This window comes from Calypte anna, chromosome 7 (assembly GCF_003957555.1).
Source record: "Calypte anna isolate BGI_N300 chromosome 7, bCalAnn1_v1.p, whole genome shotgun sequence".
NCBI lineage: Eukaryota > Metazoa > Chordata > Aves > Apodiformes > Trochilidae > Calypte > Calypte anna.
The window spans coordinates 429,816-449,025 of record NC_044253.1 but is presented as its reverse complement, the minus strand read 5'-3'; the positions used below and the strand labels follow the sequence as shown (position 1 = coordinate 449,025).

The window sequence follows — 19,210 nt, the reverse complement described above, 5'->3', positions numbered from 1 at the left end:
AAATACAGGTGTAGAAGCTGTGCACATCGTAAGATTTCCATTTTTTGAAGGGCACAGGTTTTAGCATAGTAATGGTCATGTGGAGTTGATAAAATGGTGCTGGTGTTGTTGAGTTCAGGAGCTCAGGGCTGCTGTGACAATGAAGCCTTCAGTGGTTGCACTGGAAAGGTGGTCAGCATTTGGGGGGGGGGGGCTGCAGCTAGAAAGACAAATCAGTAATTATTGACATCAGGTAACATTTAAAATCCACTCTGCAGCATCTGCAAATCAGAAGCTTCATCACTCAGGCAGTTCAGAGACATTTAGTCCACTGTTCCTGAAGGGAACTGGAGGGCAGGAGGTGTACACCAGCCCTGCTGCTCTGTCAGGGCTGCACTCCCAGCCCTGGACACGTTGCTGGGACAAACATCAGCACACTCAGAGCCACAGCAGGACACAGCCCCACTGGAAAGGGAACACCTCTATTAGAAGAACCAAAATCCAGCGACCACGTCTCCCAGTCTGACAGGGGGCAGGCACCTTGGTGTGTCGAGTGACAGGCCACTGTCCCCAAGAGGAACGTGTTCTTGGGGCTCCACACAGCCTGGCTGGTACAGAAGAGGCCAACCCAAAGAGCAGATGTCCCAAACCCCTTGGGAGATCCCTTTTGCAGTCCGCAGCCCGCAGCGAGACCAGTCCCTAACCAGAAACTGCACTTTCCACAGAGAAGGTCCCAGCTCCTCCTCCATGAGAACCAGATGTCCTTCTTGCAGCTTTCCTCCACCACGATGGGCCAAGGCTGATGTAAACCCTGTGGGGTTGCTCTTTGCTTCCCCTGGCACACTCTGGCTGGGCTCCTGGCACCATTTCCCAGTCCAGGCACCAGAAGTGTGCTGAGATTTCTCCTTCCAGCTGGGCAGAAAGGAAATGTGCTAATCCCAGGTGAGACCATCTCTCACAATACATCATCAACTCTACATTTGGTAAAATGCTGACTTTTCCCACTCAAATCTTGGCTTTGAAATGTAAACGTGTTCTGTGTTTGAGAAAGATTTAACTTATTTTTATATAAATGTAACAGCACTTGTAACTTCTTTGTTTCCCTTCTCCAATACCAACCACTATACCAAGGCTGATCTTTCTGCTCAGCAGACATTTTGCCCAGACAGGGAAGAAAATTTCTCCCTGTCCCTCCCAATCAAATGTTTAATTCAGTTCAATAAAATTTTTTTTTTAATTCTGGAAGATTTTATATGGATTTTTTGTGGAAAATTCCAGCACAGAAGGCCCACAAGAAAAGTGGGATGAAGCCTTCAGTGACTTCACTACAGCAGCACTAACAGGAGCTGCTGGCCATTGGCAGCTGTCAGCAGGACACCTCTCAAAGTACAAGGTATTCCTGGCCAGTAATAAACAAGCCTTCTGCACAGAAAAAAGAAAAATCCGAGGAAAAAGCAGCAACCTCCCCCCCTAATCGGAAGTCCTTCATTTTCTTGTCCAGCCTTCTTCCCACAACTGGTGGGTGGCCATTCCTATCAACAGGAGAGCTCAGTCACACCACAGTGCTTGCCCTGATGCATCCTTTTATTTATTTTTTACAGGCAGGACCTCTTCTAACTCGAGCTCTGATCTCTGGCCAAGCACTGTGTAAATGACAGCACCCCAGCTCCATACAGTGCAAAATCCAGACACATGAACAATTCAGCTTCAGCTATGGAACTGCTTGTGACATCTGCATAGGAATAAATACAGCAATGCCCTTTGTGCAGCAGATTATCTATGAGCATTCTAAAGCTCTTTAGAAGATTAGATTTTATACAATTAATAAACATGCTGGAAAGAGCATGGGAGGTGTTATCTTCTTGTACATCAATTGGAAACTGTCCCTCACTGCCCAAGCCTTGACACCTTCAGGGGAAAAGCAGCAACAACTTTTTTCTCCTATGCCTGTCCAGACCTTTGCAAAGGAGGTTAAAAACCAGACAACAGATAATCCCTCAGCAGCTATTGCTCAACTATTTCTCCTTCTCTGCTCCCAGGTGAACCATCCCCCAGCTCTGCTCAGAACATTGCTGTTGCTGCTGGTTTTTGGAAGCACAGCCCCTGGCTGTCCTCAGTGGCCACTGCACAGTGCTGAATGACTGACCCCTAAGCCAAGGGATAAGGAATTGCTAAGAAATTAAATCCTATGATTGTTTTCCACTCATTTTTCCTGATTCAAGTTTGGCAAAGTCACCTAGCTAAACAAAAAAACCCAAAACAAAATCAAGCAATAGCTAACTTGCACCAAAAATACTCCATTAGCAGGGCATGAATGTGAATTTTGTTTACAATTATTCCTGGATATGTTTTGATATGTGAAAGTTACTATCATCAGCACCAATCAGAACAGCCTTGCCATGCACACCAGGGAATGTCCTGGAGCCCAGGCACTGGACAGACTTTTTTACCCTGCTAGTAGCTTGCTTGGATAATCTTCTTTACCTAACAGGGGATAAATGGGATATTACTGGGGCATTTTCATGGTTTGTATTTTTACCCTTTAGTTGGTTAACCCTGCTTTATCAACAGGGAGAGCCAAGAGCACATCTTTAATTCACACTGAAGTGCAGCAAAAGAAGAGCTGGATCAAGCAGTTGCCATGACCATCTTCCCTGGTGTGGAGGAAGATGCTGTGACTCACTGTGCCCTTGAGAAAGGCAGCACAAAGGCAGGCAGCACGGCCACAAGAGCTGCTCAGCAGCACTGTGATGAATTCTCTCTCCTTCAGCACCTCTACTGGGAAATGCTGGAGATGTGAGAACTCAAACCAGACACTGCACACTGGCTGTCACCTCCAGATCCATCCCTTTGCAGAGCCACTCTCTGCCTCTGCAGCCCAGACATCCCTGCTGCCCCCGCCCCCAGCACTGCTTCCCTGCCCCTTTATTTTAGACACTGATGCCTGTGCAATGGGGCTCAGCCAAGCCCTTGACTTCCTGCTAAAAAGAAGCAATAAAAACTAATCAGATCCTGCTTTCCCTGTGTTTCTTGGCAGCACTGGATCTGCTCTGATTCTTATAAAGTATAACTGAGAGACCTGGTGTCAATCCAGTCCTGCTCTGCAGAGCTGTGGTCCCAGCAGCCTCAGCCCCACACACTTGGCTGTCAGCTCTACACCAGAAATGCAGAAAAGGAAAGGGAGGACTGGAGGGCAAGGAGGCTGAGAGGTGACCTCACAGAGGAGAGGGGAATCTGGCTGGCTTAGAGCACAGAAGGGAACCTCAGAGAAATGTTTTAACCCCGAGAGGAATCATGTCTGCGTGGCTAATTACTACCCAGGTCCTCAGGTTGCCTGGAAGATTTCAAACCCATGAGTAAAGGAGCTCTTCCCCAAGGGTGACAGGGCACTGACACTTCCTGGCTACTTGTCCACCTGGCAGAACAAGTGAAATGAGCACACCAAGAGGCACAGGCTGGGCAGAGAGTTCTCAGGTACCCCCAGAATGCTTCCCCAGGGCTGGGGAATGACACCTTCTGCAAGACACACAGAAGGCTGCAGGGACAGGGCTGGTGTCACCCTAGCAGAGGACACCAGTTCCCTGCTGCACTATTTTGGGATCCAGCTCAGCAGAGGACAAACAGCCAAGAGCCTCTGTCCCTCTGTCCCCCAGTACTGACCTGGCCCTACCTGGCTGGAGGTGCCACTGCTGCGAGTTCCCCTCTGTTGCTAACAGGCAGGAAGAGAACTAAAACACTGTTGTTTGACTTGAAAACATTCTATTTAATTTATACAAATAACTACTAAATAGAAAAAGTAGATTAAAACAAAATAGTTATTTTTCTGGCAGAGTTTAAATGCATATTATGTAGCTTAGAAGAAATAAAATGCATTTTCCCCACAGCATTCATGACCTAAAATTCTAGTTAATTCCTCCATTGCTTTCCTTTTCTAGATCAGTAAGATACTAGACACAATGTTGTGTGGGTAATGGCTATATATATGTTCCATATCTGAACTGAAAATATGTTACAGACCACACACCTACAAATGTGAAGCACTTAAAATGTGACTATCGAGTTGTAATATGATAATACAGAAAACAATTTATGTTTCAGGTTATAGTGTTACAAAAACATCTGTGTAAGAAATCATGAAAGAGGCCACAAAAATAAGCTTTAACTTTATGCACTTATTTTACAGTTTAAAAAACTGGCAAGTGCACTAGTAATAAATAATTTGCAAGTTTTGTATAAACGAGAAATTCCTAATGTTCAGCATTATTGTAAACATCAGTACACATGTAAAATGCAGCTAAAATCTGACAGTTACATTTTCAGTTTACCAAATTCATTTCCTATTATTCAGGCATAGATCAATGTAGTATACAGCCAATCATATTTTTGGCAAGTCATGTCATTAAAATTAACAGTGACAGTGCAAGTAAGGAATGCAAAGAATTCCTAGTGCAATAAAGAAGAGAAGCACAGGCAATATTGCTGATTAAAATTTACCACTTCCATGTGTTCACCCTGGGAGGGATAAGGAGAAAAAAAAAAAAAAAAAAAAAAAAAAGAAAAGGAAAAAAAAAAAAAAAAAAATGGAGGGAAAAAAAAAAAAAAAAAAAAAGGAAAAAAAGAAAAAAGCTGTTCAAAGCCATTATTTAATGCCCTGATCTTGTCTTAGGATTTCTCTGTCTTCCTTCAGGCCACTACCTTTGCAACAGTACATCCAGCATGAGTCTTTACAGCTTGACCATTTGTGAAATGCCCACTGTAGTCACTGAGCAAAGTCCACACGGTTCCGATGTCTCCCAGACAGACGGCTCGGTACCAGCTCTGCCTCTGTGAGCAGCCACATGGGGACCACTGGTAAAAACCCTCTGGGCAGGCTGCTTCTGAGCCAGACAAATGCCTTCCTATCAGGAGAGCACCACGAGAAGAAGGTCAGCAGTCAGCTTTCAGTTTATCTAAGGAATTATCAATTTTGGTCAAAGTCTTTTTGATTCGCAGGGCTGTTAGTCTGGCTGAGGGGTTCTGGTACCAGCATTCTTTCATCAGCTTGGCAAGAGATGTCAGTGTCTGGGGAAGGAACAGAAAACAAAATGTGTGTAAGGACACAAACCAACAGGCAAGAAAGCACCCGGCTGGGTCAAGCACTAACACAAGAAGTTTTTATTGCCCTATTAATACCCAATTTTCAGAGCCTACAGAGAGTTCACTGCTGTACGCCAAATGCACGAGCTAAGAAAAAAACCCTCAGGTTTGATAAACTGGTTAAACCAAGAGAATAACCAGACAAGGAGCTTCCTAGAGTGACAACCTAGCGTAAATTTATACAATCAAGTTTTTGTTTTTTCTAATTAAGAAAATGCTCCACACGATCTCTTTTCAACAAACTGACTCAAGGAAGGAAGCCAGAGGAGGTGCAGATTTCCTGCCTGCCATTTCCTCTTGTCCAGCAGAGGTTTGAACAGCTGGATTCACAGCTGGCTGGTGCAGCAGCACAGCTCTACAGCCAAAAGCTCTCACCCTTGCTGGCACACACCAGCCATACAGATTCAAACCAACCTTCACAGCTCCAGTACTAGGGAGCAAACCAGCTGGTGAACAGTTTTAACATAGTTACTGTTAAATCGTGCTATGAAAAGGCTCATCCGTGAGCAGCTCTGACTTTATAATCTTAAGTTTGCTCATAGTGCTTTGTTCCTGCCCCAAGAGGAAGGTCCACACCTTCTGGAATCAGCATGGGCAATACTCCTGACAGGTATCCCTGAGAGCATTTCAGTTCCAAGTGATAACTGAAAATAACATCCATACTATTTCACAAGAGGACAGGTCAGCTCCTGTCTCCTGCAGACAACCCCCAGGAGCACCCACTTACAGGGTCTGAGAACCATCTGTTGGGAATGTTGGGTCTTTGCTGATCTACACAGACCACCTTCCTCATGTCTTCAAAACTGGGATCGTTTGGAACCAGGTCGTAAAATGGTGGTTTGTAGTCTTCCACAATACCTAGTGAGGCACAAAGAGGACAGACACTACTTAATGACCATAACAGTGCAACTGCATTTCTGCACAGGAAGAGAGAACAGGTGATATGGCTAAGAAGCACCAAAACGTTTTAAAAAGTAACACCACAGAGTCAAGCAGCCGTTCAACAGAATTGCACTTGCCAGCAGAGGAAATGTTAATTGGCACAGATTACCATTACATTAAATAAGAACTACATACATGTTGTAGATGCTTGAGATGAGATGACAAGGAACACTGACTTTCTGAAAGGCCACCTTTTATATATAACGTGTGGAGCTTTACTAACTACCACAAAACTGAGATTCCTGCTAGCTAATGGAAAAAAAGTAAGGTCTGCACTGTGGTTTTTAAAAGGCTTACCACACACTTCACATCATTTCATGATCATTTCATGATCATTTCATGAAGGGGCCCAATAGGAATCTCAGCATCTATTGACCCTCAAGCTGGCACTTCAAATAATTTTAATTCTTGTTATTAAAACTGTGATATACATAAGATAACTGCCAGCACAAAGCCAAACACCTGAAAGGTTGTGGCACCCAGTGGCTGAATGCATCTTCTAGGATTCTTCAGTGAAAAATGAGTCTGTGTGTGTGTGTTCTCACAGCTTGTGACCCAGCTTACACAGAACTGGCAGGCTGAACAGCCTTTCACCTCCTCTCCACAGCATGCAGCACTGCTGTTTCATCAGTGGTTAAGCTCACAAATGAACCTATAGAGAGCTCAGCTTTCTTCAGCAGCTAATTAAAAAACTGGTGTCCAGTGAGAGGCATCTGGGACAGCAGCTTGGAAAAACACTGAGCAAGTGAGGCCTCTGTGAATGGTAGAAACATGGGCAGAACAATCTGAAATCTGCTTCTTAGCTGACTGGCAGCTGTCCCACAGCCAGACAGACATGAAGAAGAATGGAGGAAAATTTCTGTTCTTTGGATATACTGAAGTTGAAAAGAGGTTCTCAAACTTTGCTGCAGTGGTTGGGATTTAGTTTTCTTGTACTGAAGATCAAAATCCCATGGATCCTCTGTAAAAATCTGTAAATCCCAATCTGTGATGACTAGTTGGAAAGGAAAAGGCTCTTCAGGACATTAGAACTCCTTCAGAAAACAGCAGGACAGTTCAAAGACGTGGCTACATCTTTGTAAAGAGCGTCTGGCTCTAATTGACTGTTCTCAGGTGGTCCTTCCCCAGTACAGAGGATGTGACTGGCTACTTCAGAGAAGACACACAGTAATAAATATGCAATGAGCTGGCTCCAGCCTTCCCTCCAGCCAAGCCTGAGAGCACTCAGATGGACCCAGCCAAGTGTTCTGGGCCCAGGAGAGCTCAGCAGAGCCCCAGCCAGACCCCTCACCTCTGTGCCAGCCTGTCCAGCCAGCAGAGCTGCTCTGACCTGTGGCAGAGGTGCCCTCACCCACTGCCCGGGGCCACCAGGGACACCCCAGGGATGCTCAGCACTGCCTGCAGCTCCCCCTGTTCTGAGCAGTTTTAACACAATTGCTGTAATTTACAATATTTTGTGCTTCCCCTCCTTGGGGCTGCTGGCTGCTGGCTGCTCACATCGACTGAACTCACACTCATCAGGGTTCTTTCACCTTTATTTCTCATTACTTTAGTGTCAGCCTGTCCTGTGTCCACAGGAATCCAGTGCAAAGAGCTGCACAGACACCCGAGCAGCAGCCGCAGCCTGCAGAGGGACCAGGGGTGGCTCTGAGCAGACACTTTGAGCTTCTGGCACTGGTGTCAGAAGTGAAGGAGAGCACAGCACCAGGAGTGATCGTGAAGGTTCACAAGGAACAGGACTGGAAGTGCCAGGCACCAGGGAAGGAAAGAGGCAGCAAGGCATCGTGCACTGGAAGGGAGCACATGCAAAAGCACTGAACATCCACCACACAGGGAACTGGCCTATTTGAAGAGAGAAAAATACTGATTTGGGGGCGTTAATCACATTTTTCATGTACAGAAAAAAATGCTGAGTGGCTCCTCCTACAACACTAAGATGATACACAAGTTCTCTTGGCTGTGGCAAAAGCAATTACTACCATATTTTCTACCTTAGACTGAGCCAGAACAGAAGAGTTCTGAGAATCACTGTGTCACATTGAGGCCCATTAGGTAAGTTTAAGAAAAAAAATTAAAAATTAAAAATAAACATTAAAAATAAAAATTAACAGTATCAGACTTAATCAGATAACAACAACTCCAGTGTCTCCATGAACTGTCTGACTCACTGGGATAGACTCTGTTTCCCCCCAGTAAATGAGATAAGAAATGTCCATCAGTGTGGGGCAGCAGCAGAACTGTCCAGCAGACACAGCTGACCAGTGCCTCTTGCCCACCCAGGACACACCACCCAGTCCACAGGAGCACACGACCTCAGCCTGCTCACTCCCAGTGCCAGTCTGCCTATAAATCAGAGGGGATTATCTGAGTGACCACCCCACGAAGTAATGATTTCCACACAGCTGAACACTTGGATTTGAGAGAAAACGTTCCCTGTTTCAAATAAGTGCAAGGAAATCTAATTACTCATGGCAACAGGGAGAAACCCTGAGCAGCTGGAATCAGGTACTGTGGAATTAGTATCACCACCACCTTCAATGCACAACTTCATGACCAGTGTGTCTGTACTACTGGGAAAAGTGTCTCCATGGTGGCAGAGCTCAGCCTAAATTCCTGATCCAGTAAAGCTGTCATCTCTGGCAGGTCTGCAGCCCAGCACAATCCAAGCCCAGCAGTTTGAATGTCGCTCAGGTAAGCTGTCTGTCTGTCAGCTGCAGCTACTGCAGCAACACACCCGTATCAAAACTTCAGCACCAGAATATTTAAATAATAGGTCCCATTTTCTGGATCTTTCATTGCAAGAGATAACTAGGTGAGACTTGGTATTTTTATATACAACAACTTCAACTCAGGCAGCAAAGTGGCAGAAATCAAAGTACTTTGGATCTATCTGGGAACATTTTACTGTGCATCCGGTGTATTCTGGCAGCAGCTGCTTCGCTACGAATTATCTGAATTCTTCTAGAAGCAAGGAGAGGAGTCCCAGACACTTACCATTGCTAACCATACGCCTAGCTACCTCCCAGAGGACCAGCCCAAAAGCCCAGATGTCCACCCTTTTATAGGAGTCGAAGCAGTCTGCCTGGATGGTTTCATCCAGCACCTCTGGAGCCATGTAGCGCTTGGTGCCCACGCGGGGGTTGTTCCCCACATCCAGCTGGTTGGTGCTTTGGGAGTGCATGACTGCAAGGCCTGGAGGACAGAAAACACCACACCACTGTTAGTCCCCTCTGAAACTGCAGCAGCACACACTGGAAATGAGATGTGAGCAGTGACACCCCCCAGACACTTGCTGAAAAAGAAGGAGCTGAGAGTCCAACTGTCCAAAGGCCAACTGGGTCAGCTCCAGATTTCCTATCAAGAACAGCCACTGTGTCCATAGACTGAGACCAATTATCTCCTCCAGGATCACCATTAAGCACGTTATTGCTCTGTTGCAAAACGTTGTCATTAAGTGTTCTGCAGCCACTGGATGTCACCAGCGCTCCAGGCACGGATACACGGAAGGCCAAGCATCTTTCTTACAAGAAAACAATTTTACATAGTGCTCAAATTTATTTATAGAGCTTTTGGGTAGGTGGATATATCTGAACTGTGGTGAAGAGAGAAGAAAAACACTGCGTGATGGATGTACACAAGTTAGAAAATAAAGCTGGAAAATAAAAAAACCACCATATTTGCAGTATCTTGAAAAATAAACATCATCAAGCTGATCTAAAATGACTCAGTCAAAACCACTCTACCTGGTTTCTACTAATTACTAAACATTTAAGCAAAGAACATTACGTGAGGGACTAAATTACTGCAAATTTGGAAACACAGAGTACTCATATTGCCATGGTAAACAGAGAGCACTGCAAATTGAACAGCAACAGGTGCATGACGTAACTAAGCAATAGAAGACTCCCTAATTGCCTCAGCAACTCCTGTAAGAACAACATATACCATTCACATTTAACATGAGGTTATTTTAGATGAAACTTAAAAAGCTTTTTAACTCTGTCCTGCAAAAAATTAACTTAAACATTTTTTTTCTTTCCAAAAAATGGTCAATTCTTCACCATAATAAAAATGCAGAAAACATTTTCTGCCACTAAAATCTGCTGCAAGTTCTTTCAAGTTGCTCAGAAAATGCTAATGGCACTTCTAGAAAGATACCATCTACTACTCCCATAACTGCTGAGACGACAATCTGGAAAGTCTGTTTTCCAGATAAAAATATTTGTTGTATGTATCTATATGTATATACATACATATGCACACACTTACACACTTTTTTGTATTTGTATTTCTATTAATTTCAATTAATACAATATATACATATTATAATATTTTAAAAAACCTTGCACACTGGAAACAAAGGTTAGAAAACAAATTTCTTGGCAAATTCTGGAGATGTCAAGACTTTGGAGAACTCTTTGATAAAAATCTTAATACTGCATCCAAATTGGGCCAAACAGACTCAGTAGATTGACAGGTCAAAGGTTTAAGGCTGAGGGATGCAAGTCAGCATCCAGCACGTTACAAACTAAGAAAGTGTTGCAATCAGGTCAGGGGACAGCAATGTTGTAATCAGGTTCTCATCATGGTGGCATCCAGATCCTGCACTGCTTCACCTCAGGAGATACCAACTCACATTTAATTTAAGGGGGCATAAATGCTGACAGAGAAGCTCTGAAAAAAATCTTGACAGGAATAAAAACGGATTGAACAGACTGGAGTATCTGTTAGAAACAAAAATGGAGCAAATTCATTTTGTTAGCACTTCCTGCACCTTCCTTACAAAGACCAGTGTTTGTTTCAGACAGCCATTAACACTCAAGAGGAAGAAGAGGGATTTTATTCCTCTTTCAGAGCTGACCCCTATTCTTAACAGGCACATCACAAGTCCAGAACCTGGTGTGATCAATAGAACCCAAGCCCAGCACAGCTGCAGGGACTCCTTCCACCTACACATACTCACCAGTCTCTAAGTGCCACTTTTAATGTTTGGTGCTCATGTTCAAACAGAGGAGACCAGAGGGAGAAAAAAATGACAAAGCTATACAGAAAAACAGGGCATGGCTATATGGCAGAAGTGACAAACTCTTTGGTAAGTCTCCTTTATAGATAAGGAAAAAATGAAGAACATGCCAGAGGATCTCACAATTTATACAACAGGTATTTTACCACCAAAAGAAGCCCTGTATCTCATGTCCCTCAGGCAAAAGCAGTAGGAACTACACAGTGCAATTTTTATGGAAAAAAACCCCATCCCCAAATACACTCTTTGTCTAGACAATAATCCCCAACACTATTGTTCTACTGCTATTTTCTCCCTTCTCTTCAAAGAAAAAAAATATTGTCAGATGTGCCCCTGAGGTGTGAACAAGCCAAACTGTTGTAACTGTTCCTCAGCACTCTACCAGCTTAAAGCCTAAAGCCAGCTGGTCACAGGGGACCCAGTTTGGGGCATTCTGAGTTATCTGGCTAAAGACTCAAGATAGATGGACCCACACAGCATGAACAGAGAGTGCTTAGTTCTCTGACTGCAAGTGGCAGGACATTCATTGATGCAGAACCGAGCTGAAGGCCAACAGCTATTGCCTTTGGGGATCTGTGACTGGAATTTAACAACAGAGCCCAAGGAAAGGCCCCAAATGTCAGCTTGGCCCCTGCAGGCAGAGGCTGCACTGTCCCCTCCGCAGCAGTGACATTTGTGAGCTCTAAGTGCCACCTAGTGGATGTCGTGAACCTCCAGGGTGACAGCACCTCGTGGGAGGGTTATCTGAAGGGAAGTTCCCCTAAAACTTCCCCGGCTGGAGTTACCCAACACGTTTACATGCTGCCCAACACACCGAGCACACCAGCACGGAATGTCCCACCTAGATCTGCTATGCAGCACTGTCCGTTCTTCTTGACGAGGATGTTTTTGCTCTTCAGGTCCCTGTGGGAGATGGCTGGCTTCCCCTGGGTGCCAAAGATCTCAATGTGCAAATGTGCCAGCCCACTGGCTATGGAGAGGACGATGCGCAGGCAGCTGACCGTGTCCAGGGTGGTGAGCTGCAGGTAGTCATACAGAGAGCCCATCTCATGGTAGTGGGTGATCAGCCACAGCTGGGTGCTGGAGTTCCTGGAAGTCATATCAGATGCAATAAAACCTAGAAAGAGAAGAAAGGAAAAGGAGAAACAATGAAATGAAGCGACAGAGCTTCTTCAAGACTCCTCTCCAAGAACCACTATTCCTAGGCCCCTCTCACAGTCTAATTAAAACTTTTCCACAGCTGTGCTGCACTGAAAACAGACTGCAGGTTTACCATGATGGCAAGAGTTGACATATTCTGGACATATAACTGAACTACAAGTCTATCCACAAAAATGGATTTGTGTGTTTTGTCAGTCACATCAAACACAACAACTTCTTAGGACCATAGAGAGAAAAATGTCTGTTTGAAATGTATGAACCTCAAGAACTGCTGTCAATAATGTCTCGTCTTAAAAATAAACCCAAAATTCAGGGGCGGCTCTTTCTGCTGCCTCTGAACTTACTCTGGATCACCACACTGTTGACCTCAACATCTTCAGCTGGGAAGAACTGAAGTTTTATTCTCAAGCCAGAAAAACAAATCATGTTTATTAAAAGCCCAAATATGACAGAAAGAACACCCACTACTTCATCTCCTGAAGTCAGATTTCTGCACAATGTGACACTTTTGTAATCTGTGATATTGTTTAATATCACATCTTAAAAAAATTCTATAAAATAGCCAACAAATTTGACAGTTATCAAGAAAGACTAAACCCAGACAGAGGAGCATGGGAAATGTGTAATGTAATTTCAGCCAAGATACTTTCTCTCTTGGGAAGGAAAGTTCAATAATTCACTTTTCTGGAGGCCACCAAATGCTTTTTCTAGTAACAAAGAAACCGCTTCAGGAAACATTAGACGAATGTCTAGCAGGGTGAGCTATAAAGCCAAGGAATATTCTCTGACAGGAAACAAAGAACAAGGAGCTCAAGTAAACTGATTGGCAACAGACAGATTGTGGGTGAGGTAATGTCAGCACACAGAAAACATCCTGCTGGCTTTTACCTGAAAGGTGGCACATCAGTGAGAGAAGGTCACTTCTAGGGGGAATCAAAAGGGATGCCCAAACTTCAACCATGGCTCACAACCTAATTTGCTAAGTTTTCAGACATTTTCTAAGTTCTCAGAGCTAGGCACACAGGGATGTGTACAGGAAGGTACAAGGGATGCAGAAGATTCAAAACCATCATACATTTGTTTTACAGGGAAATGAGATACATCATAAAGGGACAACTATAGCTGAAGTTTAAACACCAAAAGAGGTTAATTTGAGGAGAACAGTTAAACAAGAAAATAATGGGTTAATACTGCAGTCTATTCAGGCACAGTGTATTGAAATATTTAAATCTCATTACAAACTTCTCACCTTTTCTCCATTCTTCCCTGGTAAAGTAAAGCTATAAAAAGCCCTACACTACCAGAACTTCTCGAGCTAACACAATGTGCAATCCTCTTCTGCCATTTGGCTGCCCTGCAACACAGGCTGCAAGGCCAAATTCTTAGCCTGCTGGTCTGCACCACCTCCACTCCTCTCTACACACTGTGCTGCCAACAACTGATTAATGTAGCTGACTGCTTCTTGCTAGAATATTTCTGCAGGAGGACAATGATTCATGATTGCTACAACGCTTTCTCCAGCTGAGACTCAGACTTCAGCACCATCCTGCAAGTCTCCCTCTTAAAATTACCCTTCGACTTTTCATCATAAACACAAAATCCTAATCTCACAGATTGCAGCCATCAAAACCTGCAGTGCTTTGCAAGTGAACTGTTCAGTTAACTCACCTTTACTCCAGCTGCACTAAAACAGAAATACGCTTGTTCCACTTACCTAAAATATTTTCATGCCGCAGCAATACAGTGTTGTACAATTCAGTTTCCCTGAACCAGGATTTTTCATCCCTAGAAGAGAAGATCTTCACAGCAACATTTTCTCCTTGCCACTGACCTCTCCAGACCTCTCCATAGCGGCCCTTTCCTGTGTGGGAAAAGCACAAACTTCTCACTGATGGACTTTGGTGCTGCATACACTTTTTACTGCTTTTACATTCCTGCCATGCTTCCCTGTCACAGATTTTTCCCATTTCTTCCAACTGCAAGCTCTGAGCACACAGATCACCCCTTGCACACTCATCATGCATATCATATTCTACACCTTCTAATGAGGGGAAACTGCAGAGCACCAGAGGATGGACACCTGGATTTAATGCAGGTGTGAACATTTGTGCCTACTCCATACATCCCAAAATCCAGAAGCACAGAAACACTGGTGAGATGTATCCCTATGGATTCATCTCTTTGTGATGTCCCCCAAGTCTGGGGCTTGACTTAACCCCTTAATGAGTTAAAACTTGTAGTGACTGCAGGAAAGTGTTAACCCATTCAGAGTTCAAATCACTGAAGAAGCAGCACAAAACGTTTAAATGTCTTTTTTTTTTTCTCCTCATAGAATCAATCATTATCACACCTTCCTCACCTCTTTAGTGCTGTTATGGCACCATGGTCAATGACTGCCTCAGGATAACTGTGACCCAAATGCTTCCTGAAATTGCTAAATTAAAATTTAGCACCACTTAATAAATAATATATATATATGTGCTGAAGACAAAAATTAATGGATTCTTAAAATTAATACTAAAGTCCTAAAAAAACTAATGACCCAGAAGAGTTTTAGGTAAAAATTTATAGAGAGATTCTCTCTTTTAGGGGGAAAAGAGCAGCAACAATACACCACTGCCTGCACAGTCCCAAAGCAACACTGCAGAGCAAGTAATCTACAAAACATTCATGTTTCCACTCAAACAGCACAGAAACACTTTTTAAAAATGCCACTGTAGCCACTTTGCTTGATGCTTCAACTTGGTATCTCAAATCCAGATGATCCTATTCTAACTCTAGAGCTTTCTAATTAAACACCATTTAATGAACAAATGTTTGTTTGACAGTTTCAAACTTCCAATTGAGCTTGCTTTTCTAAAAACATAGTTTATTTGCTTACAAGGTACCCAAACAAGCCTAGTTTGTGTTTTTCATGTCCCCTTACTAGAGAAAAAATTTTAAAATCATAAAGCATAGATGATAATTGTCCCTTTCTTCTGCATAGATCTGAAAGGAGTTTTTTCATTTCTCTTCCCAAACCCAAGTATGCTCTTCAATGGGAACCCTGAAAAGTTCCAGATGTTATGCAAGCAACTGAGGAAAAACAGATAATGAGGACAAGAGAGAAAACTGTCTCTGCATTTGTTACCAAGCCTTGGCACTAAACACAGACAAGATTCACACTAACCTACACACTCCACAAGTGTGATCTGGCGAGCCACTGTCCTTTGTACCAAGAAAGGAAGCCCAGAACCACTTCCAGATGTGCAGGAATGATCCAATAAATCCTGTTCAAAGGAAAAAGAAGTTTAGAACCTATGAGAAACTACATTTTTCCCCTTGCTGGAATACACTAAGGTACAGCACTTGGCAGGACAGGCTGAGTTAAAGCTCACTGGCACCCTGATGGCTGTGGTGATGGCATTTGATCACTCAGGATCAAGACATGTTGTTGCCATCACTGCATGGCATGGACAGAGAATGCTGTTAGCAAGATTTTACTCCTTCAAAGAACATCCCATGCACAGAAGAGACTGGAGGGGAGTCTCTTCCCACTTTCTGTTGGGAAGTTTACACGCAACAAGGAAGAGCAAACAACCTGAGAATGGTTTTGTTTTCAGATTTCTTATTATGACTCTCTCTTTTATTTGGCATTACAGTATAATTTTATTTAAGAAAGAAACCATTTTGTTTAATACAGCAGCCCATGACCCCCACTGCCCACACCATAAATCGTCTTTCTTAAACATTTTTATCAGTTTTTAGTACTTTTAGTGCACATAAACCTGACCTAACTCTCTAAGCTTATAAAAAAACATGAGGGAGATTCTAACTGAATGTTAAAATCCTATTAGCCTTTCAAAGTGCTAATACCCAGCCACTTTTATGGCTAGGACTTCTGCACTAGTTCTAAACATTAACACTGAACTACTAAGATATTTTTTTAATCAAAGGAAAATAGGATAAAAGAGCCAAAGCATAATCAACTTTCTAGTATTTACAGAAATCTGCACTACCAGGCTTTAACCAGATCTGATGAAAACTCATTTCTCCCAACAATTTTTTAACAAGTGCTGAAGAAACAGATAATCTAAGAATGACAGCACTGTTTTTCTGCTTTCCAATACAAACAGAGCTCATTTTCCTTCCTGCTTTTATCAGAGGGAAAAAAAAACCTTAAGGAAACCAAAACTTCTCTGCAGAGACTGTAAAAACAAGATTTGAAGAGGTTACAGTTCTTACGTTCCCCACTTGGAAGCTTAGGGCTTTAAGAATTTGCTACACTATGGACACTAATCCTAAATGTAAACTAATCTAATCTGTAACAAAACCAATTATTTAATTTATTTAAAACACACAATGGAGAAGAAAAATCTGGAATTTACAAAAGACTTACTGTTCAGATGAATATTTAGAAAAAAAGAACTACCTTTATTTTTTTTTTACACCACCAGCATTCAAGAGGCACATCAGAGGCACTGCAAGGTAAAGCTAAGAGGGGCTGACAGCTGAGAACAAAACAGCTCCATTAGAGCAAGCTTTTACAGTTTGCAACTTCCCCAACTTCTTTTTAAAAAGAATTTTGATTTATTCTTCTTCTCAGTCTTTATCACTGTTTCCAAGTAACATTAAATGACTTGAAGTGCAAAAGGCTTTGCAAATGGAATGGGAATGGTCTTGTACAGATCAGAGATAAGAGCTGGAACTCAGTGCTTCAAGACAGATAAGCAGCTGCACACCAGCCCAGTTCAGGTGAACACATCAAAACCATCGGATTTAAAGCAGTAATGTAGAACCAAGCCTGTGTGCTAATTAAAAACAAACTAATGATTGGAGTGTACCAAAAGGGTGAGTCTGGAAGGGAAGGATGCTCACCCACATTTTCACCAGGCACACAGGTTACTTACTGCCAACGTGCTGTCTCCAACGTTGGATGCAATGAGTCCCTCAATTGTGCCATATTCTGCATCTCTAGAATTGAGCCTCTCCATATGGTTTTTCTGTATTCTCCGTATGATCAGCACTGCTACTGCAGAAAAAACTATCAACACTATCACTGGAGCCAGTATAACGATGATTAGTGTTTCCACACTGTAACCTGCAGCTTCTCCTTGAAAGGTTTGCCCTTGGAAAGCAGAGAAGGGGAAAAAAAAAAAAAGAGAGAGAGAGAGAGAAGCAAATAAATTTGCTACTTCCCAGAGAAAGTCTTTAAAGCCAGTCACACTGACACCAACACTGACCTTGGCAGACAGCTCCCTGTGGAGCTGCCACCACAAGCCTGGCCCCTCAGAACAAACCCACTGCTGCTGTGGGTTTCCCACTCTCCCCCAGGGGAACACTCAGCCCTGGCCCTGAGTGGGCACTCCAACCCCACCCAGCAGTTCTGGTCCCTCAGCCTGCTGACACCAGATCTGTGCTCCCAGGGGGGAACAAAGAAGAAAGGACCCACTGTGTGGGATGCACCTGTCCCAGAGGGGGAAGAGGATTTTGGGGCAGGACTTAGCAGGGCTCATTGAGAGAGCTTTAAACTAGATGTGAAGGGGGAAGGGGAGAAAACTGGGTCTGTTAGGGACAAACACAAGAAGAACAAACCAGGGCCCAAAGGCAGTTGGTCTAGGAAGGATTTAGTCCCACCAGTGTGCTCTGTTTGTTTCCTGAAATGTCTGTATGCTAATGCACGCAGCATGGGGAATAAGCAAGAAGAGTTAGAGGTCAGTGTACGGGCTAAGGGTTATGATCTGGTAGCGATAACAGAGACATGGTGGGATAGGCCACATGACTGGAATGTGGCCATGGATGGTTATGTGCTTTTTCGGAAAGATAGGGCGGGGAAGCGAGGTGGTGGAGTTGCTCTTTATGTGAGAGAGCAACTAGAATGTGTTGAGTTTTGTGCAGGGGCTGATGAGGGGCAAGTTGAAAGTCTGTGGGTAAGAATTAAGGGGCAGGCTGGTGTGGGTGACACAGTTGTGGGGGTCTACTACAGACCTCCTGATCAAGGCGAAGAGGTTGATGAGGCCTTCTACAGGCAGCTGAAAGCAGCCTCACAACTTCAGTCCCTAGTCCTCATGGGGGATTTTAACTACCCTGATATCTGCTGGTTGACTCACACAGCCAGCCTTTCACAGTCTAGGAAGTTCCTCCAGTGCATTGATGATAACTTCTTAATGCAAATGGTGGACAAGCAAACTAGAAGAGGAGCGCTGCTGGATCTTATACTAACCAACAAGGAGGGCCTTGTTGAAGCAGTGGTGGTCAATGGCAGCCTTGGCTGCAGTGATCATGAGATGGTAGAGTTCAGGATCCTGTGTGGAAGGAACAGAATACCCAGTAGGACCAAAACCCTGGACTTCCACAGGGCAAACTTTGGCCTCCTCAATCAACTGTTAAGAGAAATCCCATGGGACAGGGCGTTAAGAGATAAAGGGGCTCAAGATAGCTGGTCAGTATTCAAGGACCACTATTTGCAAGCACAGGAGCAGAGCGTCCCTATGGTTAGGAAATCTAGTAAGGGAGCTAGGAGACCAGCATGGTTAAAAAAGGAACTGCTGGGAAAACTTAAGTGGAAAAGGAAAATCTACAGATCATGGAAGGGGGGGCTGGTCACTTGGGAGGAATACAGGACTGTCGTCAGAGGATGTAGGGAGGCAATTAGGAAAGCTAAGGCCTCCTTGGAACTTAACCTTGCAAGTCAGGTTAAGGATAATAGAAAGGGCTTTTTCAAATACATAGCTAGTAAAACTAACACTAGAGGCAATATTGGCCCACTAAGGGATGAGATGGGAGCCCTGGTGACAGAGGATATAAAGAAGGCAGAGGTGCTGAATGCCTTCTTTGCCTCTGTCTTTACTCCTGCAGGGTTTCCACATGAGCCCCAGATTCATTTAGCCCCAGAAGTAGTCAAGATAGATAAGGAATTTGACGTAGTAGATGAGGATTGGGTTAGGGATCAGCTGAGTAATCTGGACATCCATAAGTCGATGGGTCCAG

The 19,210-nt window shown here is 43.7% G+C and overlaps 1 protein-coding gene across 4 annotated transcripts in view; it reads right to left on the bottom strand.

Annotated features, from left to right (window-relative positions):
• Positions 1 to 3,721: 3,721 nt before the first annotated feature.
• Positions 3,722 to 19,210, bottom strand: part of ACVR1 (activin A receptor type 1) — a 51,760-nt gene continuing 36,271 nt past the window's right edge. For all 4 annotated transcript variants that reach the window (XM_030454052.1, XM_030454054.1, XM_030454053.1 and 1 more), the window contains 7 exons: positions 17,131 to 17,348; positions 15,411 to 15,510; positions 13,956 to 14,102; positions 11,922 to 12,197; positions 9,052 to 9,249; positions 5,843 to 5,973; positions 3,722 to 5,040 (listed from right to left, as the gene is read on the bottom strand). In XM_030454052.1, coding sequence (XP_030309912.1) covers positions 4,906 to 5,040; positions 5,843 to 5,973; positions 9,052 to 9,249; positions 11,922 to 12,197; positions 13,956 to 14,102; positions 15,411 to 15,510; positions 17,131 to 17,348 — 1,205 coding nt within the window. In that variant the 3' untranslated portion in view covers positions 3,722 to 4,905. The remainder of the gene's footprint in view (positions 5,041 to 5,842; positions 5,974 to 9,051; positions 9,250 to 11,921; positions 12,198 to 13,955; positions 14,103 to 15,410; positions 15,511 to 17,130; positions 17,349 to 19,210) is intronic.